Genomic DNA, 27,631 nt, shown 5'->3' on the forward strand with positions numbered 1-27,631 from the left:
GGGCGGAACTCAGCGCCACGCGAACCAAGCTCGTTTCAAATGATAGCAACGCGCCTCAAAGTGATTCGCGCGTCTGGGATTGCATCATATCGTCGCCCAGTGGCACCAGTGGGAGTGTGATTGTTGACGGACTGTGGCAGAGGTCGAGAGCGAGAACTGCATTCGACTCGTCATCCACGTTCACTTTGCCGCTGTGTGGAGATGTTGTGTCTGCTTTTCTCCATTGGGAACAGCCCAATCCCCGAACAATGCTCGTGCCCCTGATGGCTACGAGGCCAACGTCTCTGTTAGCCGAAAAGGAGCCTCGTTCAGGCAGAGATCCTCATTCCGTTTCTTGACATACGAGCAAGGAAAGACTGTGCGATTGGGCACCCATTTGGGCAATACCGTTAAATTAATAATAATAATACTCGTATACTTTCGATATGGATGGCCTTAAAACGCCCGCGTTATCGAAGCCTTGTCATCTTCAATAGATCACGCCGGTGGAAAAACTCGCGGTTTTTCTTCCCAAAGATATACATGGGAACACTTAGCACACAGATAGCAATCTCGATGCTACCGAATATAATAAATAAGTGGTTGATGCGGATCGCAAATACCCAATTGAAAGCATGGTACGCCAGGATAAACGAGAAAATATTCTTGAAGATGATGAGGTTCGTGAACGCCTCAACCGCAAGGTCGCGATGAGCGTCGAGGAGGTACTGGGCTGAGGCGATGGAGCCCATTACCATGCTGATTATGATAAATGCGAGAAATACCTCGGGGACGATCCAACCATAGCGGGCCACATTGTTTGCTGTTATACCGAAGCCGTAGAGACCGACGCAGGAGAACACGAGCGTCGGAATGACGAGCAGGATACGGAACTCGGGTTCGTACTTGCCCCGGTTGAGTTTGATCATGAATCGCGTAGTGAACTCGCTGTACAAACCAGCACCGAGCAGGCCGAGGATGCTGCCGATGAACGCGCTGGTGTACATCTTGCCCGCCCTCTCTTCGTTGAAGAAGAGAGGCGGCCCTAGGAAGATTAGAGAGAGTATAACTCCAACCATGACAGTCCAGCCGATAATCACTCCTTGGAGCAGACAAGCCCACAGGACTGCGGGATGCAGGAACAATGGGAACGGTCGGAAGAGAAGCTTGAAGAAGGACTCGTCCGTCTTTCGACCGTTGAATGGCATCAATTGGCGCCAGTAGGAATGCCTCGAGGGGGGTGTTTCGACGACTGCGGAAGATTGCAGAGCCTTTTCCTCCGCGTCTTTTGCAGTCGACGTCTCAGGACTCCCGACCGTTTCTTTCGATGAGTCCTCCTCAGCGAGAAGATCGAGATTGAGAGAGTGTGCTCGTCGATAAGCCGTCTCAGGCACGAAGAAGAAGAGGAGAAAGAACCCCAGGGCCATAAAGATGGAAAGGAAGAAGAACTGGGTGATTTGAGGTTAGCAAATCTTTGGTGTTAAGAACCAGATATGTCCCCTTATTTGCCCAAGATGCACGACTGGAGGATCTGCTCATGATTGCATGACCATCACTCAAATATGTGACGACGCGAGGACGATACGAACGGGAACTTACACTCCATTGCCAGCCCATGTGCGCAGTGATCATACCCACAAAGACTGGTGTCAGGAAGGCCCCTCCAAAAAGACATGTATTTGTGATCGCCATTCGAACTCCACGCTCATGGACGTAATATAGATCTCCAACACAGGCATTGACCAGGGCCTCAAAGGGGGCCAGTGCAACTCCCTGAAAGACGCGACTCCATAATAGGCTGGCATAATTGTGACCGATATGTGTGGAACCGCCCCAGGCAGAACTCGCGACCATGAGCAGCGCTCCTAGGAGAAACAGGTGTCTCTTGCCCCAGACTCTTGCGGATGCGACAAATAGCCATCCCGCCACACCCACGCCGCAGAGATGGTAGGCAGTGAGAAGGGCAGCATCTTGGAATGTTCGCTTGAAGACGATGGCGAGAGTCGTTGAATCTGCGGCGAGGAGGGGAGAAGCTGTCGTGGCAAGGCAAGATACAAAGCAGAGTATTCCGAGAATGAGGTCGCGTTGCCAGATGGGCCAATTCTGTGCGTCGCCAATTAGTTCCAGTGTTCATGAAGTGCGTCGCTAGAGAGCCACAAACCAAGGGATCATTTGGGTCATCCGAGGGCTGGGGGACGAGAATGACTCGCCCCGTCTTGTCCTTCTTCAGATGCTGAGCATTATCCAACAGCTCAGCATGTCGCTGTTCCGACTCGTACACATACACCGTTCCCGGGACGTGCTCGACATTTGGCTCCAGAATCCCTAGAGCCATTGCTGAGCTAAAGTCGCTGACGTTGGCGGAGTACGTTGGCGGAGTAGCTGAAATCGCGGGGAGTGGATCTCGCCGATTTATCTCGATGCAGAGCTCATGGTGGAGCACAGATAGGACTTGCACCACCAACGCGACGTTCAAACACAACAATGAATCCCCAGAAGTGTTCAATGCCAGAAGGTGACCTGGCTCGGAGACACAATGAAGATGGCGCGGCTCGAGCCACAAAGAGATTCGAATGCAAGCGACAGTTCCCCGCCTCGGCTCTGGACCTCATCCCCGAGTGCCTGCGTAAGAGCAGGTCGAGAAGAGCAAGCAACGAGATAACCACAAGACTTCAGTTGTCTCGATTAGCGGGCTTTTTTACCCACAAAAGCGGACTCATATCTATCTATGTACACACACAGTAAGTCTACCAAAGCTCCCTGGACTCAATCAATAGTCTTCATTGCTGGCTTTCGAGCTTTTGATATCCCGCCTTCGTGGCGGTTCCGACCTGGTGACAAGTGGTCCATGTAGGTTGTGGGTTTTTGAGCCCTGCTTCAGAGGCAATAGATGAAAGGTGCTATGTACAACGGTAGGGAGTGTCGTTCAAACACCGTCAACAAAAGCAGCAACCCTGTTGAATAGGCATTGCTCTCCTTTTCATTCTCTTCTGCTCGGTGCGGTGGACTCCGTCTAACCATCCTCGGTCCACAGGGGGATTGACGACCTCTCTCAGTCATCTGCCTTTCTCAGTCCCATGCATTGTCTTGTTCCACAACTTCTCAGGCATCATGGGGTCGTTTGGCCGCTGGTCACCTCCGATTCCTTCCTGTTGATACCCTTTGGGGTTGCTTGTGGCCGAACCCTCTCTCATCGGTGCATCTTGTTTCTGGCCTTGAACCGTGCCTCCATATGCCTTGGTATGTGTGGATGTGGCACCACCGTTTGCATACGCCTTTTCTATATTCTGCACACTGGTGGTTTTGAAGGTGGTGACTGGAGCACCAGGGACTGCAGGTGAGGTTTGTGGCCAAAAATACAGTACTGCGCCCACGACCACGCCACCAAGGGCTACACGACGGCCAAGAGACATGCTGCTCGTTCAACGAAAGTCCGGCGAGAAGGGGAGGAAAAGCGAGAGTATTGCACTGCCGCTAGGCTATGTGAGAGGATCTCTTAAGTCGTAGAAGGAAATAGGGAAAAGCTGTGCTATTCGTAGAGAGAGAAGTTTCGCCAATGTAATGGTCAACAGTAGAAATCCCACATATGGACTGTCACCGCACTGTCTAGAAGATTGAAAATATCTCACTTCATGGGGGGGAAATTAAGGTCAAGAATGCCCCCAGCGAAGTTGGTACTGAACGCTGCTCATTGATCATGACGCAACAGAGAGTTTAGGCAAGGCACCAGGAACCTTTGCTCAGGGCCCGAATCTGAGAGCAAACTTGAAGTAAGGCATATTCCGCTACTAGTACGATCTGGTGGTCTTCATCGTCAAATTGGTGTCGAACCCTGCGGTGTTGAGGTTTAAAAGACACAAAGGGCAACATGTGGAAATGAAGTCATGACTTTTTAAGGCCATCAAATCAACGCAGGTCGAGGGTTCCAGTGAAGCTTTGTGGCGCTGCCAAGGAAATATGAGGTCAAGGTCACGTGTCTGCCTGAGTGTGAGACGGAGATGCTCATGCAGAAGGCAGAGACACAACCGGGAGCTATGAGACGAAGAAACACGCCGACTAGAAACACAACGGTTGCAGATCTCAAAGTGTGATTGTGGACCTTTCCGCGACGCGCTTGCTAACTCCATTCATCAATCCACCTGAGCTAAAAGCTATGTGGTATCGTAGGAGACAATAAAACGAAGAAATCAGGATTGCCTGGGGGGGATTGCATTCGACATGGTTGGGGGGAATAGTTTGGGGTAGGTAGTCTGCCCGGATCTGGGAGTCTTGGTAGTTTTCTCTCTGTGCCTTTATCTGGGCCCATTTGAACAAATCACTGCACACGCCTTCCTGTGCAACACCTAGAATCCGAGCTCGTTACAGACAGGACAGTGCGAGTGCTGCCATTTTGAGCAAAAACCTTGCCCGATTATCGTAGAGAGTCGCTGTTAAGCCAGAGTCGCCAAAAGGCGGGAAGGAATGCACGGCTGCCTGTTGGAACTCTTTCTAGGAAGGTGGAGCGGCCTCTGACTTCTCTGCAGTCTCAGCAGAAGCACCGGTCTCGGCGGGTTTGTCTTCCTTGGGAGCGTCGCCAGCGGGACCAGCTTCACCTTCACCACCATCGGACGATGTCCACAATGTTAAGTTGTCTCGAAGCAACTGCATGATAAGCGTGCTGTCGCGGTACGATTCCTCGGACAGCGAGTCGAGTTCGGCAATGGCATCGTCGAAGGCTTGTTTAGCAAGGTGACAGGCACGATCGGGGGAGTTGAGGATTTCGTAGTAGAAGACGCTGAAGTTGAGGGCGAGACCGAGACGGATAGGGTGGGTAGGGGTGAGTTCAGTCTGTGCTACATCGGTAGCATTCTGCAAGCAGGGGGTCAGCGAAATGTTTGTGTCCAGGAGGGCATCTGTCATACCTTGTAGGCCTCATGAGCGGCAGTGGCCGCAACCTTGCGCTTCTCGCCAGAAGCGAATTCAGCCAGGTATCGATGATAATCTCCCTTCCTGTTCACCATGTTAGTCCCGTTCAAGGCATTCTGAGAGTTTGGGGATGACGTACATCTTGTGATAGAAGACCTTGGACTCGCCCGATTCGGCCTTTGGAATGAGGGCTTTGTCGAGGACGTCGAGAACATCTTGACAGACCTTCTCAAGTTCGCTCTCGATCTTCTGGCGGTACTCGCGAATCGTGGCAACGTGTTTGTCAGAACCTTTGGATTCCTCCTTTTGTTCAATGGAGGAAATGATGCGCCAGGAGGCACGTCTGGTTCCAACGACGTTCTTGTACGCAACGGAAAGAAGATTTCTCTCGTCAACAGACAACTCGCCGCCCATCTGCCATGAGTCAGCCCATTCTGTCCCCGAACATCTGTCCAAAGGTGTAAACATACGTTGGCCACCTCTTTCATGTAGTTGACCATTTCATCGTAGCGCTCAGCCTGTTCACAGAGCCTCGCAAGGAATGTTTTACTGGAAGGACGTCAGTGAATCGATCAACCGTGGCGGGGATGAGGCATTGATACCTTTCGCGCTACAAATCGCATTCATGTTAGTATACAGTCTTATCAATGACAATATCGATGGGGGATTCAGGATCAACAGTGAAAGCGAGCTGAGACTGAACCTGAAGGCGGGGGAAGCAGCACTTACGTCGGTAGCCATTGTAAAGAACGGGGAGAATTGATGACAAGAGGAGGGAGTTGTCAATGGGTTGTGCAGATGTGGACGAGGAAAGAGATTGGGAGATGGGGGATGAAAATCGAAGGACGAGTTGAATATCTGGTGATGGGAAACGGGGCCCAGGTTGCAGATTGATGGTTTTGTGAGTGACGGCTCATAAGGCAGTTTGATGCTTAAAAGGCTAGAGCATCACTAAGTCACCCAGGCACTGTTGGCGCTAACCGCTCTAGGCGCTCTGGGCCTACCACTGGGAGGTGACGAACAATTCATTTTGTTTGACGCCAGCGCCTGAAACCCCTTGGTGACAGGTTTCAGGATTCACCACTCTGGGCCTTCCCTCTGAGCCTCTAAGGCTTGTTATTGATAGGCAGCAGGAAGACCCCCAAGAGGTACCTTCGAGTAAGAACTTGCAGTACATCATACCCTGAACTACTACTGGACAATTTCCTGCCTCTCAGTTGGCCCTCCGTACAAACATACTCGTACAGACATAAGTCCACCCTCTGTAGTTCCCCCCAAAGCAACTTCGCCTAATTCAAGTAGTTCTAACCGTTGAGATGTAGGGCAAATCGAAACTGTAGAGCAACCACTCTGATTGACCTGTGTAGCCGCTACTGCTTCCTTGGGAATGTACCCCAAACGCCTCCAAAATGGGCTCGTATTTTCGCCCACGCAGAGCGGCCAGGTTGCTTCTTTTTTTTCTCTCGCCGGCATCTGGAATTTTCGATGATTATTGAACTGTGTCCACCGTGTCCAGTTCACCACGTGGGGCAACCGACTTTCTATCGAATTCACTGCCCATAGTCACTCCTTTCGCCATAGACCTGCTATATAGATTTCAGCCCCTCGTCGTTTATCTGTGATATTCAGTGGGTTATTTAGACGGTTGGCGGTGCATGGATGTTTTCAGGCCGTTCATCAGCAACCTCATTTTCTTTTCCCTCTCATAGTCATTCGCTTCCGATCATTCCAACATGGAGCACGCATATGTTCGCGCCACAGAAGAGGTGCTGAGCCATTTTCATGTCACCGAAGCAGCCGGTCTGTCGTCTGCGCAAGTCGCGGAATCCAGGAAACGATATGGAAACAACTGTGAGTTTCCCACCGCGAAAGAGGAACAAATCAAACGCTAACAAAGCGCAACAGCTCTCCCAGAAGACCCTCCCACGCCCCTCTGGCAACTCGTTCTTGAACAGTTCAAAGACCAATTAGTTCTCATACTGTTGGGTTCGGCTGCTATATCTTTCATCCTGGCCCTGTTTGAAGAGTCGGACGACTGGACTGCGTTTGTCGACCCTGTGGTAGTACGTTGAACCGGATCCCACTGCGAGCTGGCCCAGACTAATACATGTACCTCCAGATCTTGACAATCCTCATCTTGAATGCGATCGTCGGTGTGACACAAGAAAGCAGTGCTGAAAAGGCAATTGCAGCGTTACAAGAATATTCCGCAAACGAAGCGAAGGTGATTCGGGATGGACACGTCCAGAAGATCAAGGCAGAGGAGCTTGTGCCAGGAGACATTGTTACAGTCGCCATTGGAGATCGGATACCGGCCGACTGTCGACTGTTGTCCATTCAAAGCAACAGTTTCGCCGTGGACCAGGCTATCTTGACAGGCGAGAGCGAGAGTGTGAGCAAGGATTGCAAAGCCGTAGACGATGTGCAGGCTGTCAAACAAGATCAGGTCAACATGCTCTTCTCTGGTACAACAGTGGTGACGGGACACGCTACCGCCATCGTCGTTCTTATTGGTAGTTCCACGGCGATAGGCGACATCCACGAGAGCATTACCTCGCAAATTTCGGAGCCAACGCCACTCAAGGAGAAGCTCAACGATTTCGGCGACACCCTAGCCAAGGTCATTACAGTAATTTGCGTATTGGTCTGGCTGATCAACATCCAACATTTCAATGATCCCTCGCACGGTGGAAGCTGGGCAAAAGGTGCCATCTACTACCTCAAAATCGCCGTGTCATTGGGCGTTGCTGCAATCCCAGAAGGTCTCGCCGTGGTTATCACAACATGTCTCGCTTTGGGCACGAGAAAAATGGCGGCTAAGAACGCCATTGTCAGGAGTTTGCCATCGGTCGAAACGCTGGGTAGCTGCAGTGTGATATGCTCCGACAAAACCGGTACTCTCACGACCAACCAGATGAGTGTTGCGAAGATTGTCTATCTCAGTGAGTCTGGCGATGACCTGGAGGAAATTGAAGTCACAGGGACCACCTTCGCCCCGACTGGAGATCTCATCCGCAATGGCAAGAAGCTCGAGAATGCTGCAGTAAACTCAGACACCATCAAGCAAATGTCAGAAGTCCTGGCGCTTTGCAACGAGGCTCATTTGTCATACGACGCAAAAAATGACACGTATGCAAGCATCGGAGAACCTACTGAGGGAGCTCTTCGCGTTCTGGTTGAGAAGATTGGCACCGGTGATGGGGCAAAGAACGAAACTCGAGCCAGTTTGTCGGGCGCTGAGCGAGTAGATTTTGCCAGTAAGTACTATGAGGAAAAGCTTCCTCTGCAGGCAATGTATGAGTTCTCGAGGGATCGAAAGAGCATGTCTGTGCTGGCTGGAACAGGCCCAGCACAAAAGCTTCTCGTCAAGGGTGCCCCCGAATCGATCATTGAACGCTGCTCTCATGTCATCCTGGGGTCCAATGGCAAGAAAGTACCTATCAACAAGCGGCACCAGGCGCTCCTGGCTCAGGAACTCGTTGCCTACGGGCGGCATGGTCTTCGCGTGCTGGCGTTGGCCAGCGTCGAAAGCGTCAGTGGAAACGCGCTCCTGCGCACAGCAAAGAGCAACAAAGCGTATGCCGAATTGGAGCAGAACATGACCTTGATCGGGCTGGTCGGTATGCTCGATCCGCCTCGCCCAGAAGTGGCCAAGTCCATCATGAAGTGCAGAGAAGCAGGGATCCGGGTGATTGTGATAACTGGTGACAATCAGAATACCGCCGAAACGATCTGTAAACAGATTGGCATCTTCCAACCAGATGAAGATATCACCGGCAAGAGCTTCACTGGTCGACAATTTGACTCTCTCACAGAAAGCGAAAAGCTCGAAGCTGCAAAGACAGCGTCTCTGTTTTCTCGTGTCGAGCCCACTCACAAGTCGAAACTTGTCGACCTCTTGCAGGAAGCTGGCGAGGTAGTGGCCATGACGGGTGATGGCGTGAACGACGCCCCAGCACTGAAGAAGTCTGACATTGGAGTGGCCATGGGTACCGGAACCGACGTTGCGAAACTGGCCGCCGACATGGTACTTGCGGATGACAACTTTGCCACGATTGAAGTTGCCATTGAAGAAGGCCGCACCATTTACAGCAATACCCAGCAATTCATCAGGTATCTCATCTCGTCTAATATTGGCGAAGTGGTCTCGATTTTCCTGACCGCTGCCATGGGCTTACCCGAAGCCTTGATTCCGGTCCAGCTTCTCTGGGTGAATTTGGTCACGGATGGTCTTCCAGCCACGGCTCTCTCGTTCAATCCGGCTGATCATGATGTGATGCGGCGGACTCCACGAAAGCGCGATGAGCCCCTTGTGTCTGGGTGGCTGTTCTTCCGATACATGGTCGTTGGCACATATGTGGGCGCCGCTACAGTTTTTGGCTATGTCTGGTGGTTCATGTTCTACCAATCTGGCCCTCAAATCAGCTTTACACAACTTCGAAGCTTCCACAGATGTTCACCAACCAATTCAATCTTTGAGAATGTCGACTGCGCCATATTCTCACCTTCATCGGTGTCGACGCGCACTGCTTCGACCGTTTCCTTGTCCATCTTGGTTGTGATCGAGATGTTCAACGCAATGAATGCCCTCAGCTCTTCGGAAAGCTTGCTTCAACTTCCGCTCTGGAAGAACATGAAGCTGATCTACGCAATTTGTCTCTCCATGCTTCTACACTTTGCCATTCTGTACACACCCATTCTGCAGGGCGTCTTCTCCATTGAAGCTCTGGGGTGGGATGAGTGGGCGGCTGTGCTATGGATCTCGGCGCCTGTCATCTTGATAGACGAAGTCCTCAAGGCGGCCGAGAGGGCCCTGTATGTGAATTCCAAGGCGGAACGGAGGAGACGGGCCAGTATCTCGGGTGGAAGTGGGTTGAAAGGGGAAGGGAATGGGGTCGTGGCCAACGGCAAAATCAAGGCGAATTGAGAAATGCTAGATGGGAGGAGAGCCTGAGAAGACAACGTTCATGTGATATTACACTCCTGCGATACAATCCGATACCTTCAATGGGATGCCGTGGTCAATCAATCATTATTTCCTGATGCTTCAACCACACCCCCATCTAACACACTTCTAACAACCGACATCCGACGTTTGATGGAAGCCCCAAACGGCAAAAGAGAGACGACGAGTAAGGGTACATACATACTTTATAGACATGTTTTCCAAATAGATGGATAGATAGATGGTATCAAAGAAGAAAAATAAAAACATCCGCTACAAACCTACATGTAAGGGGATATATATATATATATATATATGTAGACTCGAAAAGGGGGTGGGTGGTTGTCTGTCTGGCTGGCTAGTTACCCACGTACGTAGACAGGCCGAGAAGTTGTTATATAGACCATACATACATACTAGCATACACTATATACATATACATATACGGTATACGCACAGCATAAGTATGCATATGCACATGGACATGGCTTGTCATTCATGTCTAGAGTTTCACTGGCTGGAAGACGTCGAGACTGGGGCGGTGTCGATGGTAATGATGGTGGCCGTGGCTTTAGTCTTGGTAATGACATTCATGCCGTATGGCGTCTTATTGTGCCTTGCCTTCCCTCTCCCTCTCTCTGTTCTCGTCGTGACTGTGGTAAAGAAAGCCTCTCGTTCAATGCAGGGATTATCAAAGTACTCCGTTGGACTCTTTTCACCCGCTTTCGATTGTGGTTCCAAACGGACCAAGAGTGACCTATATATCACACACATATCTGGCTCATCAGCATATCTCTTGAGCAGGCGGGATTGTCTCTCCTAGTACCTGTATACTTGTAGCTCAAGTCCCATCATATCTCGTCTCCGCCACATCTCAGCTCATGACTCTCTCGGCTCGTTCAGTATCGAGACACATTTTCGCCCATGTGCATGCTCCCCAAGTTCCCTGGATGTTGGCAAATATAATCTCATCAATAAAGGGGACTCATTCATCATAACTGTACGCCCCAAAATCCTTTTCCACCACAGACCCCGAGCGTTCCCGCTGTCGGAGCCCAGCTCAAATTGCTCACTTCAAACTTGCACTCCCAGACTGCCGACGGGCCTCGCTCCTGTCCCTGTCCCTGGACCACGCCGCTGCTGTTTGTTACACCACCTGGCACACTATTCGATCCAGTCGACGCACTCGAGCCCATGAGGTCCCAGAGCAACACACAACAATCATCTGCCCCAGAGGCGAGTACGCCGCGCTGCGAATTGCTCCAATCGATACAATTCACGGCGGCACCGTGCCCTTTCAATTCAAGTAAGGCCTGGCCAGGCTGCCGGACGTCCAAAACACGGATGATGTTCGAGTCTTGGCTGAAGGTGGCGAGCAGGTGAGCATCGTGGGGAGAAGCCGCGATGCGGAGCAAGGGAGGCGGAAAAGAGAGCGTCGATATCCCCCCCGAACCTGATGCCCGTGTTGGTGAGGCGGAAAGAGGATCGGCCAGTTGTGCTTTGCGCTGGTTAGCTTCACGGATGTATGGGTAATGTATGCTCGAGACTTACGGTTCTTCTCCTGCTGCTGCTTTTCCGATGGCTCATAAATAATGGTGCTGTGTTCGAGGCTTCTCAGATCAAACATCCTCACACTTCCGTCTGCACCGCACGAGACAAACACATCTACGCTGTTCGCGCAAAACCGCACATCGTAGACTTCTTTGTCATGTGCAATGAGCTGCGTCTTAGCCGTAAGCGTGGGAATGTCCCAAATGGTGCAGGTCGTGTCGATGGACGAGGTGATGATCAGTGAGGGCTGCACCACATTCCAATCTAGCGAGGTGATGGGTGCAGTGTGTTCGGGAGATTTCGAGTTCGAGAGCAAGGCAAGTGGTGACAGTTTCTGTAATGGAGGAGTTTTGCTGTTCGTCGGTCGGGTGACTGAATTCGACGGATACGAGTGTTGGTCGTTCGGCAGAGACCACAATCGAAGATGGTCGCCGGATGTTGCTAATAGATCCGTCGTCTGCTTGTTCGATGAAGGCGGTTCCCACAATATCCTAGTTACAGGATATGCATGTGTAGCTTCTGCGGTTTTGATAAACTCCAGGCCTCGCTCACCGTGGGTGTTCTCTGGGTCTATTTGCGATCTTTGAGTGTCCAGTATTTGAATCTACCCCGACAGTGTCAATTACCAGAATCCTTCTGATTTCCCAGCAATGGTCAATACTCACGTAATTATGATTGTCCTCCAGATAGCTGCCAATGGCCACTTTGCCTGCCGAACCGTTGCTGGACCGAGGGGGCCATTTACACCAATCCGCTGCGTAGATGGGCCAAGGCGCAATATAGTTGCTGTTTTGAGGGTACTGTATAATGTCGTTCTCTTGCGCTACACCCGGACTGAAAGGTATGTCTGTAAAAGTCGGGTCTGTCCTCGGTCTGATGTCCGCTAGTCCGAGAGGAGAGTATGAGGGGGGTCCTTGAGGAGTCTGTGGCAGGTATGAATTTGGGGCAGAGGGATATTTGCTCTGATCGGGAGTATCTGAGAATGGTTTGTATTTTGGCTGGTCCATGGCGCCGGGGCTGGACCGAGAGTAGGAGTGGGTGTGATTCAGTGGCTGTCTTGCGGACAGAGGAGGTGGTTGTTGCTGCTGTTGTTGTTGCTGCATCTGAGTGGATATCTGAGGTAAAGTAGGTAGAGTAGGAGCCGTATTGCTGGCGGCTAGAGTCGCGGGTCTGCTTGCAAGGCCTGGTTGTAGTGTGCCCGGGATAGGCTGACTGGCAACGCTGCTAGGATGCTGAGGCGTAGAGGGCTCGATCTTGATGGACAGTGCTTCCCCTGTGTAGGCTGGCGGTGCACCATAGTGGTGGACGTCGCTCATCGCTGTGCCTTGCTGATTCAAATGCAGTTCGTCGGCCTGCTGGCGACCGATTGTCAGAGACCGCCTCAGACCTGGCTGGTATTGGCCAGTCTGGGCCTCTTGCACACTTGTATACGCGGACGGCGGAGGACCAGGACGGTATGGAATCACGGTACCGTTGCCATTGGTGTTTGGCTGCGATTGAGGTAGGTAGGGTCTGGATTCGGGAGCCGTGGTGGGCGGATCGGGTTGGTGGTTGTTCAAGTATTGAGGGTTTGGGGCTCCGACGGAGGTCACGGTCTGGCCAGCAGAGTAAATGGCATTGACGGCGCTGTAGTAGTTGTCGTGGGAGAATTGCGGGTCAGAGAGTTGGTGCTGGTGGTGAGGAATGTGGAATGGCATACTAGGTAAAGGGAGCAGCGAGGCAGAGTATCAGCACATGCGGACCAAATTTGTGTTTCTGCGTGCGCGGTGAGAATCAGTCCAGTTACAACCTTGTGTTCCGTTCACGCACGAGCGCAAGGGCGGCAGCGTGTCTTTGTCAGGCATGGCCCGGGCATGTTTCAGGCTCCCCATTGTCAGCCGCTTAAGCGCGAGGGGGTCGTTAGTAGGGGCGGGAATGGCGTAGGGCGCAGGACGAGACAAGGAGGGGGGCGCATGCGCTCCGGATAGTCATTGGGCACAAGACAACCTCAGGACATGCGGCCTGCGGGAAAATAGCCCCGGTTCTCACTCACCTCGGTACATATGTTCTTGACGTTGACGATAGAATGATCACTCTCCCTGGAAGACGAGAATGCTATAAGACGACAGTGTGCACGAAATCATCGCTTCTCTCATACAGCTTCCTGATTTCCCACCCAATATCATTCTTGTTGTCCCTCAAGAGTCCGTGAAACAATGGCGCAGGGTGTCTCGCTACTTCTCTTGCCGGCTCTGGCTCCATCTCCATCGTCCTCCTCGTTCAGCTCAGCGTACAAGATCACATTTGAGTCCTTACTGCCCAAGCTTGTCCCTGCCGACAAAGACTCCACCTCCCGTCTGGACGTCGGTCTGGTCCTGTCTTCGTCTTATCCCGTGAGCACTGACACTTCACGCGCCACTGTATTTCCCCTCATCCAAGACCTCTTGAAGAAGTCGTACAGCCTTGTTTGTACCGTCGCCGCTCAGAAAGGGATCGACCTCGACTTCCCTGGCGGTATCGATGTGAGGATATTCGTCTTGGAAGCTCGGCTGGACGAACTGCCGGACAATGTTGTCGGCAAGCAATATCTCTCCGGACCAATTGTGGACATCAAGACATTCGCCCTCTCCGACCGATCTTACACGGCTCTCTATTCTGTCGAAGGTGAGGGTCAAGAGGCCACCCTGCAGCAAGTGATCAGAATATGGAACTCCAAGTCCAGCCCTCCGCCACTACCACCCATTCACCGTCTCCAGAGTGGCCCTGCGATTAATCATCCCGAAAGCACCTCTGAAAAACACTCGGAATCAATCATCGAAGACGGACCGCTTCCGATCCACCGATCTGTCGCTGTTGGCGGTACATTTGACCACGTACATATTGGCCACAAACTGCTCCTAACCGCTACAATTCTCACGGCAGAGCCAGCTCAGTCTCCCAACCCCAAGTCGAACGAATCCCGATTGATCACGGTGGGTATCACCGGAGACGAACTACTCGTTAACAAAAAGTACGGCTCATTAGTCGAACAATGGAATGTCCGACAACAACGTACCGCGGATTTCATAGACTCCATTCTGGCGTTCTACCCTCGCAAGTCAAGCACGGGCACAACTACAGCAGGGAATAGTCCCTCCGCCACCGAGTATATCGACCAACCGGGCCCTAATGGCAAGGTCGTCCGTGTCAAATACCATCTCCCCAGCCCCTCCGCTGTAAATGCAAGCAACGGCGCGGCAGACATAACGATAAACTACACCCAAATTTCCGATCCGTTTGGGCCTACCATTACAGACCCGGATATCACTGCATTGGTAATTTCGGCCGAGACGCGCAGTGGCGGGAAGGCCGTCAACGACAAAAGGAAGGAAAAGGGCTGGAAAGCTCTAGAAATTTTCGAGGTCGATGTCTTGGATGCAGGCGTTGGACTAGACGACGAGCTGACCAAGGACGAGGAACAAAAGACGACCTTTGAGACTAAAATCAGCAGTACCGAAATCAGAAGAAGGCTACAGGAGCGAGGGCCAGCAACGCACCACTAGAATACGCGCAATGGTCGCAGTTTTAAGTCTTGGATAACGAGCCTGCCTCAAACGTGGGCCTGGCTTGGATCGCGGTGATGACAGATATATCGAGGTGTACACGGGGTCACTGGTATTACAGCAGTCGCCGGCGTCATGATCTACTGATGAAATGTGGAGTTGGATTAGCTGACGATGTGTCTAAAAACATGCAACCAGCGGCTAAGGGCTCACTGAGTATTTATGCCGCCGTTGCACATATCAAAGTCATGCACCATCAAAGAGTTTCACAGTCCAATATCTCATAGGTCATCTATCTCCGATACCACCATCTTCTGAACTCCCGTTGACATAGTCTGTGCTCCAAAGCAATTGATACGCGAGATTCGGTAGAGCTTCCAAGAGAGTGTGGGCGATTTCGTGATACCTATGCCGCTCTTATATTCTGCTTGGCTGATTGAATTGTTGGCTAAAGATGATCGAGATCACCTTCTGCGGAATCTATGGCACGCTGTTCCATTCCCGGAGGAAACGGGTCGTATTTCCTTCTCCTTTATGCCTCGGCGTCATTCGAAGTTCCTGTGTTTGCCAGTGGGATCGACGTCTCCTTGACCAGGACATGTGGTTGCTCGCTTTCCAAGTGTGGCAACGCTCCTGCCAAAGGATTCTTGGTCGTCACAAAGGGGTCGTCATCTGGTGATCCACCGGGAAACAGCGCAAAGAAACTGCCAAAAGGGGAGTCGGATGGCGGAAGTCCTGGATCGGTTGGTGGTCGCACAGGAGATTTCCACGCCAAAGGGTTTGTCCCTGTTCCACGGAAGGTGAGTGGAGGTCCAGGCAAAGATGGCATATTCTCGTTTTCAATGTGTGTTTCGTAGAATGCCTGATATTCCTGAGATACAGGTCGGTAGGATGCAAAGGGGTCAGTAAATTGCAGGGCGGACTGATATGGTGGATGAAGCCACGGCGTGGAAACCTTGGGTAGTTGCTGGAAAGTGCTGTTACCATAGCCTCGACTTCCAGATTGAAGAGGGTTTCGACTCCCGCTCCTCGACATGCTTGCATGATAGGTGGGACTTCCGTCGGCGAAGACTTCGAATGGAGGAGGCCGTTTGTGAGTGGCGAGAGATTGCATTGCCGGTTTGATGTCTTCCTCCTCATCTTCAGTTGGGAAATAGCGAGAACCCAATCCATAAGAGTCACCCGTGGATGAACTTGGTAGGTATGGAAGGGGAGGCAGCCCCTGGGCGAACGGAAGATCAGCATATCTCTTTGGGACACCAGCTTTAACCTTGCGTTTCACCAGCCGAGGCGCATTGACGTCTTTCTCCGCAAGTGGCCTTCTCTTGCGAGGTCGAGGAGGTTGCTTGACTTTGGGAATGGGAGTCTCGCCTTCTACCAAACTGCTCCCATCTTCAAGGTCATCAATGTGTCTCGCTTTCAGAACATTCGTGCCGCTCGGTGAGAAGACGACCTCGGTAGGTTCAACCAAGGCAGCGAGTCTCTCCATGCGTCTGAGAACGGAAGCGTCCTTCTTCTGATTGCGTTTTTGCTGCATCTCCTGCGTGGCAGCATCAAAAAGATCCATGCCTGGCCAGACGGTTCCCTTCAGCTTCATATGCTCTGGTGTGGCAAGAACTGGAGCTGGCCGGTCATCCTCAGCTGGACGGTCGTTACGGGAGGGGTAGTCATCGTCAGAGAATGGGGACTGCTTGATGGGAGAGTAAGCTTGAAGTCGACTTGTTCTGCGTCTGAAGTACTTGATCAGTGTCGGCTGGTGAGACTTTCAGGAGAGGTGCTTACCTAGAAGGTTTGACAGGGCTGAAGTCCGAGTCACTGTCGTCGACGGCCCGTGTTGCCTGTTTATTTCGAGTGCTTCTCCGCTGGATCTGGGTCTGGGCCAGGGCCCTTGGTCTCCCTGGTCGTCTTGGAGGCAACGGTTGATTCAATTGTACATGGTCAAATATTCCAGGCTGTGGTTCGCAGGTGTTTCGTGTCACAGCTGAAGCTCTTTTCTTTTTGGCTTGCTTGTTCTCTTTCATTTGCATTCTCTCCGAAAGCAGTCTGTCAATATCATGTTGCTGATACCAGTGGTTGTATTTAGCCAGTTCCACGCCGGCGGCAATGTCTTGGTAGCTGCGTACTTGGAGTTTGTGGAACTCGGATAGGTGTCCCTTGGAACTGACGTGAGTGAGCAAGTGGGAGGTGTCACTGAAAGAGGGTTGGCCTGGGCAGATGCTGCAGTTCAGCAAGGCCAGAGCCATGATGGCGCATGTAGCTGCCGGGAGAAGAAATAGAAGGGATGTGAGGAAACAGTGAGGCAGAATTGGAACGACAGGGACAACAGCACAAAAGCCTCGAGACAGGGACGAAATGCGGGGGACCCGTATCTTCCTCCTGCACTCCGAACGGGATGAATGAATGAACAAGAAAGAGAGAAGGGAGCACAATGGGCGGAGAGAAGTAGCCCAGCAAGAGGAGTTGTGGCAGCGTGAGGAAGCAAGAGGTGCAATGAACGGCGGAGGGAAGAGAGAAAGGAGAAAGTTCGTGCACCGCATCCCGGAGAATGAGGAAACCCCAACCCGGCCTCACCATCTCGTCGCCTCTGGAAAGGCAGGAGCCTCCTTAATTACGCTCGCTAGCATCTTGGGTCTATCAATCACCACGAAAAGCTGGCCGCGAGACTTGGAAGACGCGGCTTCAAGCTCATTTGGGTCACCATTGGATGAGACTCGCCCTCCGCATACCATCCATATTGATCAAATATCCTCCAATTGTGTCACCAGGTCTATACTTCCTCTAGAACAAGGACAGTAGAGTGATGAAGCGGATATAGGCCGTGGTGAAGCTTTGATCTTCTCTTGCCTTGTATCCCAACTTTCAATTGCCAAGTCAAGTGGGTTATTAGATGGCAAGAGGATTGTCACCATGGACAATTCAACATTCTTTCCAGTATGGCAAGGCTTTGGTGATGGCTCGGGGCATGCAGCTGAAAGGGCCCAATTAGTCCGGTACAAGAGAAGACGCTGTCGCTGGGGAACTTACTACACAGGATCGACCTCGACGAGCCCTGGGTAGCCCAGCAAGCTCAAACCTGCGAGGCCGAATACCGTATGGAAAACATCCACCATATCGCCAGGTCTGTCCGCAAATCCTCCTTGGTCGGCGTCTTGACACCTCAGAATAAACTTGATCAGTTCTGAAGCATCGATCCAATGAAGTTTGCCCAACATTGCGATGCTACTAAGAACCCACCAGCTATAGCACACATCTTCAAGTTTCTCTGGCCGGCCATTCAGCCCACCATTGGGAAGTTGTCTTTCACTTAGCCAAGCAGCCAGTCGATCATGATCCACAATGTCTAGTCGACGAGCGATGGTCAATGCCCCGAGGCAAGTGAAGATTTGGCCGGAATGAGACTCGGCGCCTGGCGAACGGCCAAACCCTCCATCAAAATTTGCGCAGGCCTGAATGTGAGAGACGGCCTTGTCCACGTCCACCAGGTGCATCATGTTTAGTATGGAAAGGGCATTGAAGGCACCGTATAGGAAACGTGTGTCTGTTTCACCCCACTCATCTCCGGCGAAAGTACCAGTGTTGACGTCCTGAAGGCTCGCAATATCTGCGAAGTTATCAGCAATGCTATTTTCAACTTAGTAAGATGCGAGATCGGGTACATTTTGCTATCCGCTCCTTTCCTCCTCTTTGTGGCGACTCCAAGTCTTGTAGCGCGTTGATTGTGGCAAGAATTTGGACGGCGCTGACTGTGTATAACATGTGGGAGTCATGGCCAGGAGCAGCACCAAAACCTCCATCCGGGTTCTGGCAAGAAAAGACGAATTGTAACGTTTTATCACGAGGTAGAGCATGTGGATGGCCCAGGAGGTGAAGCGCCGTCAGACCCCAATATACCCCGTTTAATCTTAGATGTTCGGTCAACCAGTAGTCGAGCTCATCTTTTCGCTGGCACAAAGTATCAACATCTTGTACAGTGTAAGGTACTCACATGGACGCACGGTATCCAAAAGTTGAATATACTTGACATGTTTTTCGACCACCAGGCTGACATCCTCCGGCACGATGGAGTGCGATCCCCCTACCCCAGGTCCTGCCACGAGTGACATTTGTTTTCAGCCGGACAATACGGATACTGCTATGATGGAGGTGGAGAATGGGGTGAGCCTGAAGGAGATGGGTTGATTTAGTCGTCGATGATCGCGGCAAATTGATTGAAGTGTAAGGGGGGGTTCGTTCACCAGGATTGTTAGAGGGCGACGCATGCGAGCTGCAGCTCATCTGCTGATCTGCTGATCTGCTTGGCATTGCGAAGACATGGATTTCTCGGGTACGCATCAGGCCTCCTCATTGACCTTCTCTCTGAATGGAAGATTGTTATTACCTGGTGCTCGAGAACATAAATCTCAAGTGTTGTTTGTAGTTAGAGATGCGTCAACGGGCGGTGTGACCTGAGCTTCCAACTGCGCCCTTGGCTGAATGTCACCAGGCGCACCCTGATACCCAACACGCCGACTCGGGGTACTGGGCACTTGGATAGAATACCACACTACTACTTTTTTCTCTCCTTCACAGTTAGCCCCGATCTTACACATGTCAAGCCTTGTTGTCGATTTGCTCTGTTGTTCCTGCACATTTAGCTTCCAGGCTTTGCCTAATAGACTTGGTGGTACTGACTGGATACCCCGGCTCCCGCCGCCTGCATGTCTCTGTGCCCCTGGCTGCGCATGAGGTATGAGGGGCACTCCAGGGGTTGTTGGTTGTCCACTTTCAAGGGTTCTCGGTGGCTCTCAGGGTTAGTTCACTACGAAGTGCTCACAAATAAGCTCCAGTGGCTTCAGTGAGCCCCTAGCACGCCCATCTGCAAGTAACTTTGCCGGTGAAACCCAGATGGTGGGGGCACCGAACCTCTGTTTATCAGCGCCGACAGCGCCAAACCTGACAAAACATGGCATCCAAGCGAGTCCTGCTTCACCACCATCTGATGCTATGTTTGAAGTAGCAATCGTCTCCCATCGTCTCAAGGATTCGCCCACTAACAAGTCCAGGTAACTCGGTGTCACAGAATGGAGCTTTGGCATCACTGGCCATCTCCTCCACACCAGATGCTTGCGTTATGCGCACGCTAACCATCTAACTCGGTTCTGCACCAGGAGGAAAAAGGAAGTCCATGCAGTAGCAGGGAAACCATGAAAATCATCGCCTGCCGCTAGACGACGGGGTATGCAGAGGGTTTGCGAATCCTTCTGGTAACGGTGGTGCGTGGTGTAGGGCGTCCTGGGCGTCGTAGGGCCTTGGTGGTGTGTTTGTTATCCTCATTTCTTTACTCGACCATTACCCAAACAATCCCAATCTGTATGTGGTCGAAGTCGCTCATCATCAGCAGTAGCTGTAGTCGTAGCAGGTAGCTGTTGAATTGTAATTGGTGGTGATTTCAAAGATACTCGGTGTGGTAGTCTCACGAGCAGGTATTTCGCCTACTGCGACGCATCCAACCTCATAAAAGCCGAAAACCAGGTAGTTAAGGCCTTCTCTTTCCCCCTCCCTCCCCCTTGGCCCTCCGATTCCTGTTCCTGGCCCCTCTGTCGTGCTCTAGCTCTAGGCTCTAGGCCTACACGCTGGTCCCCTCATTCCCTCTCACCGCTTGGTCCCGTCTCCTCCACCCACTACTACCGACGCCTGTCATTGGCACAGGCCAAGTCGTGTCGTGTCGTGCGTTCGTCGGTCCTTGCGTTTTTTGTCTGCACACCATCATCCCATCCCACACAACCGCGAGAGCACCCATACCTCCTTAAACCGCACCAACTCTACACTCTTATACGCCTATAGTCCGGTGGTCGAAGTTGGGGGCTTGGTTCTTTTCGTGTTTTCTAGTCTTTAGTTTGTGTTTTCGTCTTGATCCTTCATTGCTGTCACTCCCTCGATCCTCCTTACAATCCTCCTTGCTTAGCCGCTGTGCTCGCAAGCCACTCAGCGATATTGGCAGTCAGCCCGTCACACGAGCAAGCCTGGCAATGAAAGGCTGTCCGATGAGGAGCGTATCTCTCTGTTGAACGAACCCTTGCAACGCAGCTCCAGAGGCATTCCTGGCCTGAAACCCTCCTTCAGCAACTGTTATTGGAACTCTGCAAACCAGACACCAGCAGGCTGTTACGGAATATTTGTTGGATATCGAACTGAATACTTGACTACTTGGGTCCTCGGAACACAAATTGCTTGCCGATACCCGGGTGTAAGCCTGCAGCATTGAGAATACGTGCCATTCTATTCAACATACGAACACTTCAATCGCGTCATCAGTACGCGATCCATTTCTCGCACAACTACACGACGTTCGACCCCGTGTCTCTTGTCAGGGTTTCCCCCTCACAACCGTCGGAGTTCTATCTGTCATCGCAAAAGAGGTGGTACAAGGAGTCGACACATCCGACGGGGAACATAACAGGTCCCGGTGGTCTGGCGCCCGCTGCTGCCTTGTCCAACCGTGAGAACACAACCGGCTACCTGCAGTCGGCCCTGTGAATGACCTTTCAGGGAGCTGCAGATATGCCAAAAGCCCCGGCTTTACCCCATCTTAACTTGGCTCCTGACAACAATGAGGATTTTAATGGTCTGACCCCCGCGACGCTGAGCCCTCGCTCGACAGGCTCTCCTCATACTCCAAGGTCAGCCCCGACCTCTCCATATCTGCAAGGCGCTCCGCCCTCTTTCATGTCGCACCAAGCGTCCGTGTCTCAAGACAGTCGAAACGATGGATCGCGTACAGGGCCCAGCTCTCCTCGGATAACAGCAATGCCCGAATTACCTGCTTCACCTGTTCCTCAATCGCCAAAACACGCCCGAGATCCATCCAAAGGTTTCTTTTCCAACTTGATGGCGTCGAAATCCTCCCACAAGCTCCACCCTTCGGAAACCAGTATTCCAGAGAACGGAGAAAAACCAAACGCAAGGAGCAGAGCTAGTTCAAAAGAGAGGTCTCTACATTCACTGAAGAAGCAAGGCTCGACTCCTGAATTGCCAAAGGCTGTGTCGAGCAACGGTCCCAGCCATGATAACGAGGCTCCAGCCCCAGCGGAGATGTTCCCTCCTCAAGGCACTGTCGAGCCTGCGCCAGCGGCCAAGAAGACCAAGTCTAAGTTCGGCGGCATACTCGCAAGGACCAAGACCGTAAGAATGGAGGAAACAGCGCCCAAACAGAAGCACCCGCCGCCAAGTCATCTGCAACTCGACACCTCTAATTCGGCCAATGACCATGCAGACACATCTCCAAGAACTGCACCCATAAAACTCGACCACCGAGATAGGGCATTTGGTCCTGAAAGTGGCGCAACTGTTCGAAACCGCTCAGTAGATCGCCAAGCTCGTGATGACTTCCACTCTATGAAAAGAGATCGGCAGACTGGGAACATAGCTGTGTCCCATTCCTTCCGAGACGGCTCCACCCTGCAGATCTTATCGAACCTCGGGCAAACTGGCAAAGGCGTGGGAGACCGCTTGGGCAAGGCTGGGAAGGGCTTTTTTGGCAAAATCACAAGAAGTGGGAGCAGCAACGAGCGCGAACCAGCAACAGTTACGGATGACAACTACGTATGCACGACAATCAACTTGCCACTTGTCAAGCAAACTCGGAAAACCAGGATAGCACGACGTCTGGAGTCTTCCAAGGATAAGACCGAGTTCTGGATGCCAGCCTTGCCATGGCGTTGCATTGAGTAGGTTGATCTTGCTGAATCTTCTGTTGCTCGTACTAACCAAGGGTGTGCAGCTACCTAAATATGAACGGTGCCGAAGAAGAGGGACTATATCGAATACCCGGCAGCAATAGGGACGTGAAACACTGGCAGCGGCGCTTTGACACTGAATATGACATCAACCTCTTTGACGAACCGGAACTGTATGATATAAACACGATTGGGTCCATGTTCAAATCATGGCTACGGGAGTTGCCCGATGAAATTCTTCCAAAATCTGTCCAAAACAAGATTGCCACTCAATGTGCCGGAGCGACTTCAGCGCCCCAGCTGTTGAAAGACGAACTGTCGCGTTTGCCGCCGTTCAACTACTACCTGTTATTCGCCATCACATGTCACCTGAGTCTTCTCAACAGCTATGCCGAGAAGAACAAGATGGACTATCGAAATTTGTGCATCTGCTTTCAGCCTTGCCTGAAGATTGATGCCTTTTGTTTTCAATTTCTCGTCATGGACTGGAAGAATTGCTGGCAGGGCTGCTGGACTGAAAAGGAGTACCTAGAAGAAGAATATCGATACGAGCGGGAAGGATCGGTCAATGAAAGTGAGGACCTGGCCATTGATGAGAGAGCCATCTCTTCCAGTGGCAGCAGTCAGCAGCAACAACAACCAACAGCTTCACAACCGCCTACATCAAATGCTCAACAAGCGTCTGCACAACAGTCCGCGCATCCTCGGAGCGCCGATGCCGCGGCACAGCGCAAGTCCATGGCGCCCAAAACAAAACAGAGAAGCCTGTCGCAGGGTGGAAGTGCCAGAGACAGATCTAACAGCGGGCACACCCCCAGTCAGTCAGTACCCGCGGTACCACGTATGACGACTCCAGAACCTCCCAAACTGTCGCTCGATCAAAGATTGCCCGAGCTCACGGGGCTCTCTCCTATCAGAATGTGATGTCTTCGGATATTTGTCGTCGGCCTGATGAGCTTTCAGACTAACATGCTTGCATGGTCGCATGTTATGAGGGACTACAACCTCCTCCTTTTCTTTTGATGCCTCACTTGGATACGCCTCCTATGACGAATGTTTGGCATTGAAAAGCTTTAGGACATATCTTGTATTATCTACCATCTGATTTCTACTTAGCATTGCTTTTCTTTGTGGTTGCATAGTACCGTGGCTTTCTGGCTTCCGCTTCGAGACACTGATGAAGATTCATGAGGAGAATGGTACAACCCAGGCAGGGAACTGATACAGAGTGAAGCCCTGTTTTGTATGACTAGGCGAGTGTAAGATTTTGGACTGGACATGGCTCGAAGTGCGAAGGAGGTTGAGTAGGGGGAGACGAAGCGACTTTTGATACCATAGATTTGTGATGCCGTCGAGTCAAATGCAAACAGTAGTTGCAGAGAGACCTCGTATCAGATACTTCCAGAGCCCATCAATTGTGGTAGTGACTTTGACCATGATGGTGACTCGGTTTTGTCCGCGCTCTTATCGATGTGACCGTTTGTAAACACGTCCTCCTGCCACGCAGAGAGCCTCCCATGCCTTTTTGCTTCCCGCAGTTGATCTCACTCGTGCCACCGGCGCGATCTTGGGCTCGTGGCAGTGTAAATCTATGTCTCTGCAGCAGAGTGAGAGGCCACAGCGACGTCTGTCACTTTGCGAGGTCAGTGGCCGCTTGACGGGGCCATTGACTGGCCGCGTTGCTGGTCGACGCACGCACCCACTCAGGCCAGCTTTGGAGGTTTCTCGCATGTAGTATAGCACTTGACACCACCGGCGGGTCCTGGGAGTATCTCACGGTCAACCCGTCTTTCCACCCTTCCTTGTTCGACGCTCATTGTTTCTCTGCCGTCTCTCTTGCCTCTTGATCCTCTCCACCCGCTCCCGCCGCCCTTCGCCTCTGATTGTCCTGCCGTCGCCAGCATCGGCACCGGCCTTCTCTTTCTTGACGGCCTCATCGTCCAACTCGACAAGCCAGTCGGACTCGTCCTTCTTGTTCCGTCCCTTGTAGCCCCATTTCTTGACCCACTCCCCGCTCTCCTCGTCGTACACCAGGTTCTTGCGCCTCTCCTCCTGCGCGGCCCCGCCCTTCAGGTTACCCCCGTACTTGCCGATGCCCTTTTTGCGCGCGAACAGCTCCCACTTCGTCGGCGGCTTCGGCTTCGGCAGCGGCTTCCACCGCGGCAGGTAGTGCTGTGGTGCCGGCAGAGTCATTATCAGACCCTCTGGGGTGGATTGGATCGGGCAGGTTGTGAGGAGCGTGTTGAGAAGGGATTGTGCGCCATCGCGGGCTATTTGTCTTAGTGTGTCGTTACGCTCCGAGAGGGTTTGAGAGAGGAGGTGGGAAGTGGCGGGGAGAGGGTTTGGGTCGATGGCGGTCAGGTAGCCCAAGTCGTAGGTGTATGGCGTGGGCTTTTCAACGGTCGTCGGTCTATGTGAGAGGAAATGTGTCAGGACGTATGAATCCACAGATTGTACAGTCTGTAGGGTTGGAACACGGCGCAAGAATAACGTACAGTTTTTCCGATTTTGTTTGTGCCGGGTGTGAAACTGTTGACGACAAATGTGTTTCCGCTCCGCCCATGTTCGTGTCCATAGTGGCGTCCGTGGCCTTATCTTTGTTTGCCAGATGTGAGTCTTTCTGCTCCAACACTGAACTTCTCCTTCAAAAAAAAGAAAAGGGTAATCCAGACAATGGTGCTGGAGGGAAGAAATATAGACATCAACCCACAGTAATGGTTTTCGTTTCTCTGCACCAGAAATTTTGACAAGGCTGAGCTAATCCTAGTTGGGTAGTAAGATTGTCACTTCTGCTTTTGTGCGGAGGACGGGGTTTCCATAGGTATCCCTGGTGGGAGTGTCTGGGTGGCTTCATGTGGACCAAGTGATTTGTTGGATACACCCTCGCACACACAGAGGCACAGAGGTTTGCATTCTGACATTTGCGATCGTCTCAATATGAACTCAGTCTGCGAGCTCCTTCGATCGTCTCACCAGTGAAACGGACTTTTATCGCAATTCAATCGTCGTAAGTGTGGTCTTGCACCTTCCACTATTACAGAGTTGTCGTATCGTTGGGTCAAAATACGGGATGTCGACTCCTTCTACTTTCGGAAGGGGGGTATATATAATGCTTTTCAGGCCTATCCGAATCTGGATTTGAGGATGCCGAGTTTCGTCCTTTTTATTCACGATCACCCGAGTTGCCGACAGAGGTAAACTCTCCGTTACAAGGATTTGCTCTGTGGCTTGATCTCCTGGATTACAGACACCAGTTCTGGATCTCTCAAGGGAAGTATCGACTGAAGATCCTGGCTCATGAGTGTGTTGAGTCCTTGATCGTTCCGGTCTCTTATACCCGGCAGCTCTTCCCTGACTGCGGAGGTAACTGAGACGAGAGACCCCTCCAAAATCCCAATGTGAGAAATACGGATCGCGTCTCTTGAAGATTGTCCTTCAGTTTTCCTGCTATTGCACGACGGTCCGGCGCATAATAAGAGAGCACACACCGAGGTTTCTTGCCTCATGTGTCCATTATTATCCTCGAACCACCGACACAATACGGAGCCGGTGATCGCGGAGATGAATGTCGACACAATGTGGAGATGCGTGGCTATGCTGCCGGTGCAGTCGCGAGCCTGGCATCACCAGATCTGTCCTATGTGAGGGCCGAACGGAGCAGCCTCAATACTGTTCTATTCTAACTCCCCGAGCGTTGCGCATGCCCCAAAGCCACCTGGTTGCCCTGCAGCTGCTTCCACACATCCACCTCTCCTGCTCCCCAAAGGGTTTGAACCATTATGCTAGCTTCCGATTCGCGAAGGCTGTGGCAGCTGGCCATGTAAGCTGAACATAATCGCCCCATTTGCGTGGTTCGGAACCTCCCGTTGGACCTATAATATCAGAGAACACCGATTATGGCTCACCACGCTCCCTTATAGGCAGCATAGTGGACCTCCCAACTTCCGATCAACTCATCTCAGCATCGTCTTCGGACATTTACTTCACCCAGGACCCGATGGGTCTCTGCGAGACGTGCAGATTTTCTCGGGCCGGCGTGGAAGGGCCAAAATGGTTCGCCATACTTTCTGGGCGACACATCGAGCGAAAGGCTCGCATAACAGCACAAGAACCTCTGAATATGCTCAAGCAATCTGACAGAACGAATGTAGGCAAATACTAAAATTTGTGCAATCCCTTTCACAAGCACCTAGGCACCGCGTTAATTGGTGTGTCTCGAGACACAAACGCTTGCAGCCCTTTCAAATCGCTCGTCTGAAGTATACTGTTTGAACATAGACAACAGGACGGGGGGAGAATTCTGTTCCAGGCTCCCCCGTTCCCCGTCCCTAGCAATCCTCGTCCTCATCGTGGCCGCCGTCCTCGTCCTCATGGCCGCCATGACCACCAAGACCATCGTGACCATCGTGACCGTCGTGACCACCCTGCCCTCCTCCGTTCAAGCCCTGACCTTGGCCCGGGACACCGCCCATGTCTTGAGCTTCGTGGCCGGCAGTCATGCCGACTTTCTTTGCCAGGCGAGCGAGCAGCAAAAGCCCGACGTGGACCATGCTCTCCAGGTGTGCTTCGTGAATAGGTTCCGCTATGATATTCCCTCCTGTCAGTGGCTTGAACCTGAAACACACAAAACAGGAATATCCTAGAGGGGTGGGCTGGGGAAGCAATAGAGAGAGCGAAGACACCCACAAGCAATCTTGTCCAGGAGCTGCATCGACTCGGCGTGGTGAGGATCCTGAGCGAATCTGGAATGCGCGTGCTGCGGTTTGGGGACGTGCGAAGGCCCCGGCTGCGGGTCCATGACCAGTTTGACCACGAGCTGCACCAAGGATGCCATGTCGCCATCCTGCCCCCCCTCCATCCCGCTCATGTCCCCACCCATGCCTTGGCCGTCGCCGCCATGCTGATCTTCGTAGTCATAGCCCTCGTCGCCTTCACCACCGTCGTGCCCGTAGCTGTCGTCCTGACCGTGCATATTTTCTTTTTTATCTCTGCGAGTGGTCGGAAAAATAAAGGCG

At 52.1% G+C, this 27,631-nt stretch overlaps 11 protein-coding genes across 11 annotated transcripts; 3 read left to right on the plus strand and 8 right to left on the minus strand.

Annotated features, from left to right (window-relative positions):
• Positions 1-449: 449 nt before the first annotated feature.
• Positions 450-2,314, minus strand: AYO20_06286 (hypothetical protein; the record flags this gene model as incomplete). Its single annotated transcript, XM_022644577.1, has 3 exons — positions 450-1,427; positions 1,579-2,082; positions 2,141-2,314. The coding sequence occupies 3 exons, from the start codon at positions 2,312-2,314 to the stop codon at positions 450-452; spliced, it is 1,656 nt and encodes a 551-aa protein (XP_022499455.1).
• A 721-nt stretch (positions 2,315-3,035) lies between these two features.
• Positions 3,036-3,392, minus strand: AYO20_06287 (hypothetical protein; the record flags this gene model as incomplete). The annotated part of the gene is made up of 1 exon (XM_022644578.1): positions 3,036-3,392. The coding sequence occupies one exon, from the start codon at positions 3,390-3,392 to the stop codon at positions 3,036-3,038; it is 357 nt and encodes a 118-aa protein (XP_022499456.1).
• A 1,075-nt stretch (positions 3,393-4,467) lies between these two features.
• AYO20_06288 (14-3-3 family protein epsilon) lies at positions 4,468-5,625 on the minus strand (the record flags this gene model as incomplete). The annotated part of the gene is made up of 6 exons (XM_022644579.1): positions 4,468-4,827; positions 4,881-4,968; positions 5,024-5,298; positions 5,355-5,433; positions 5,487-5,494; positions 5,614-5,625. 6 exons carry the CDS (start codon positions 5,623-5,625, stop codon positions 4,468-4,470), a joined length of 822 nt encoding a protein of 273 aa, XP_022499457.1.
• A 992-nt stretch (positions 5,626-6,617) lies between these two features.
• AYO20_06289 (calcium-translocating P-type ATPase, SERCA-type) lies at positions 6,618-9,811 on the plus strand (the record flags this gene model as incomplete). The annotated part of the gene is made up of 3 exons (XM_022644580.1): positions 6,618-6,735; positions 6,790-6,947; positions 7,004-9,811. The coding sequence occupies 3 exons, from the start codon at positions 6,618-6,620 to the stop codon at positions 9,809-9,811; spliced, it is 3,084 nt and encodes a 1,027-aa protein (XP_022499458.1).
• A 1,010-nt stretch (positions 9,812-10,821) lies between these two features.
• On the minus strand, positions 10,822-13,077 carry AYO20_06290 (hypothetical protein; the record flags this gene model as incomplete). The annotated part of the gene is made up of 3 exons (XM_022644581.1): positions 10,822-11,327; positions 11,381-11,984; positions 12,046-13,077. The coding sequence occupies 3 exons, from the start codon at positions 13,075-13,077 to the stop codon at positions 10,822-10,824; spliced, it is 2,142 nt and encodes a 713-aa protein (XP_022499459.1).
• Positions 13,078-13,575: 498 nt separating this feature from the next.
• Positions 13,576-14,901, plus strand: AYO20_06291 (hypothetical protein; the record flags this gene model as incomplete). The annotated part of the gene is made up of 1 exon (XM_022644582.1): positions 13,576-14,901. One exon carries the CDS (start codon positions 13,576-13,578, stop codon positions 14,899-14,901), a length of 1,326 nt encoding a protein of 441 aa, XP_022499460.1.
• A 532-nt stretch (positions 14,902-15,433) lies between these two features.
• On the minus strand, positions 15,434-17,144 carry AYO20_06292 (hypothetical protein; the record flags this gene model as incomplete). The annotated part of the gene is made up of 2 exons (XM_022644583.1): positions 15,434-16,631; positions 16,684-17,144. 2 exons carry the CDS (start codon positions 17,142-17,144, stop codon positions 15,434-15,436), a joined length of 1,659 nt encoding a protein of 552 aa, XP_022499461.1.
• A 673-nt stretch (positions 17,145-17,817) lies between these two features.
• Positions 17,818-19,004, minus strand: AYO20_06293 (hypothetical protein; the record flags this gene model as incomplete). Its single annotated transcript, XM_022644584.1, has 4 exons — positions 17,818-17,869; positions 17,926-18,502; positions 18,558-18,843; positions 18,897-19,004. The coding sequence occupies 4 exons, from the start codon at positions 19,002-19,004 to the stop codon at positions 17,818-17,820; spliced, it is 1,023 nt and encodes a 340-aa protein (XP_022499462.1).
• Positions 19,005-21,441: 2,437 nt separating this feature from the next.
• AYO20_06294 (hypothetical protein) lies at positions 21,442-23,540 on the plus strand (the record flags this gene model as incomplete). The annotated part of the gene is made up of 2 exons (XM_022644585.1): positions 21,442-22,607; positions 22,661-23,540. The coding sequence occupies 2 exons, from the start codon at positions 21,442-21,444 to the stop codon at positions 23,538-23,540; spliced, it is 2,046 nt and encodes a 681-aa protein (XP_022499463.1).
• Positions 23,541-24,395: 855 nt separating this feature from the next.
• AYO20_06295 (hypothetical protein) lies at positions 24,396-25,191 on the minus strand (the record flags this gene model as incomplete). Its single annotated transcript, XM_022644586.1, has 2 exons — positions 24,396-25,026; positions 25,112-25,191. 2 exons carry the CDS (start codon positions 25,189-25,191, stop codon positions 24,396-24,398), a joined length of 711 nt encoding a protein of 236 aa, XP_022499464.1.
• Positions 25,192-26,944: 1,753 nt separating this feature from the next.
• On the minus strand, positions 26,945-27,588 carry AYO20_06296 (hypothetical protein; the record flags this gene model as incomplete). The annotated part of the gene is made up of 2 exons (XM_022644587.1): positions 26,945-27,230; positions 27,299-27,588. 2 exons carry the CDS (start codon positions 27,586-27,588, stop codon positions 26,945-26,947), a joined length of 576 nt encoding a protein of 191 aa, XP_022499465.1.
• Positions 27,589-27,631: the final 43 nt, after the last annotated feature.

This window comes from Fonsecaea nubica, assembly GCF_001646965.1.
Source record: "Fonsecaea nubica strain CBS 269.64 chromosome Unknown Scaff39, whole genome shotgun sequence".
In the NCBI taxonomy this organism is placed as follows: Eukaryota; Fungi; Ascomycota; class Eurotiomycetes; order Chaetothyriales; family Herpotrichiellaceae; genus Fonsecaea; species Fonsecaea nubica.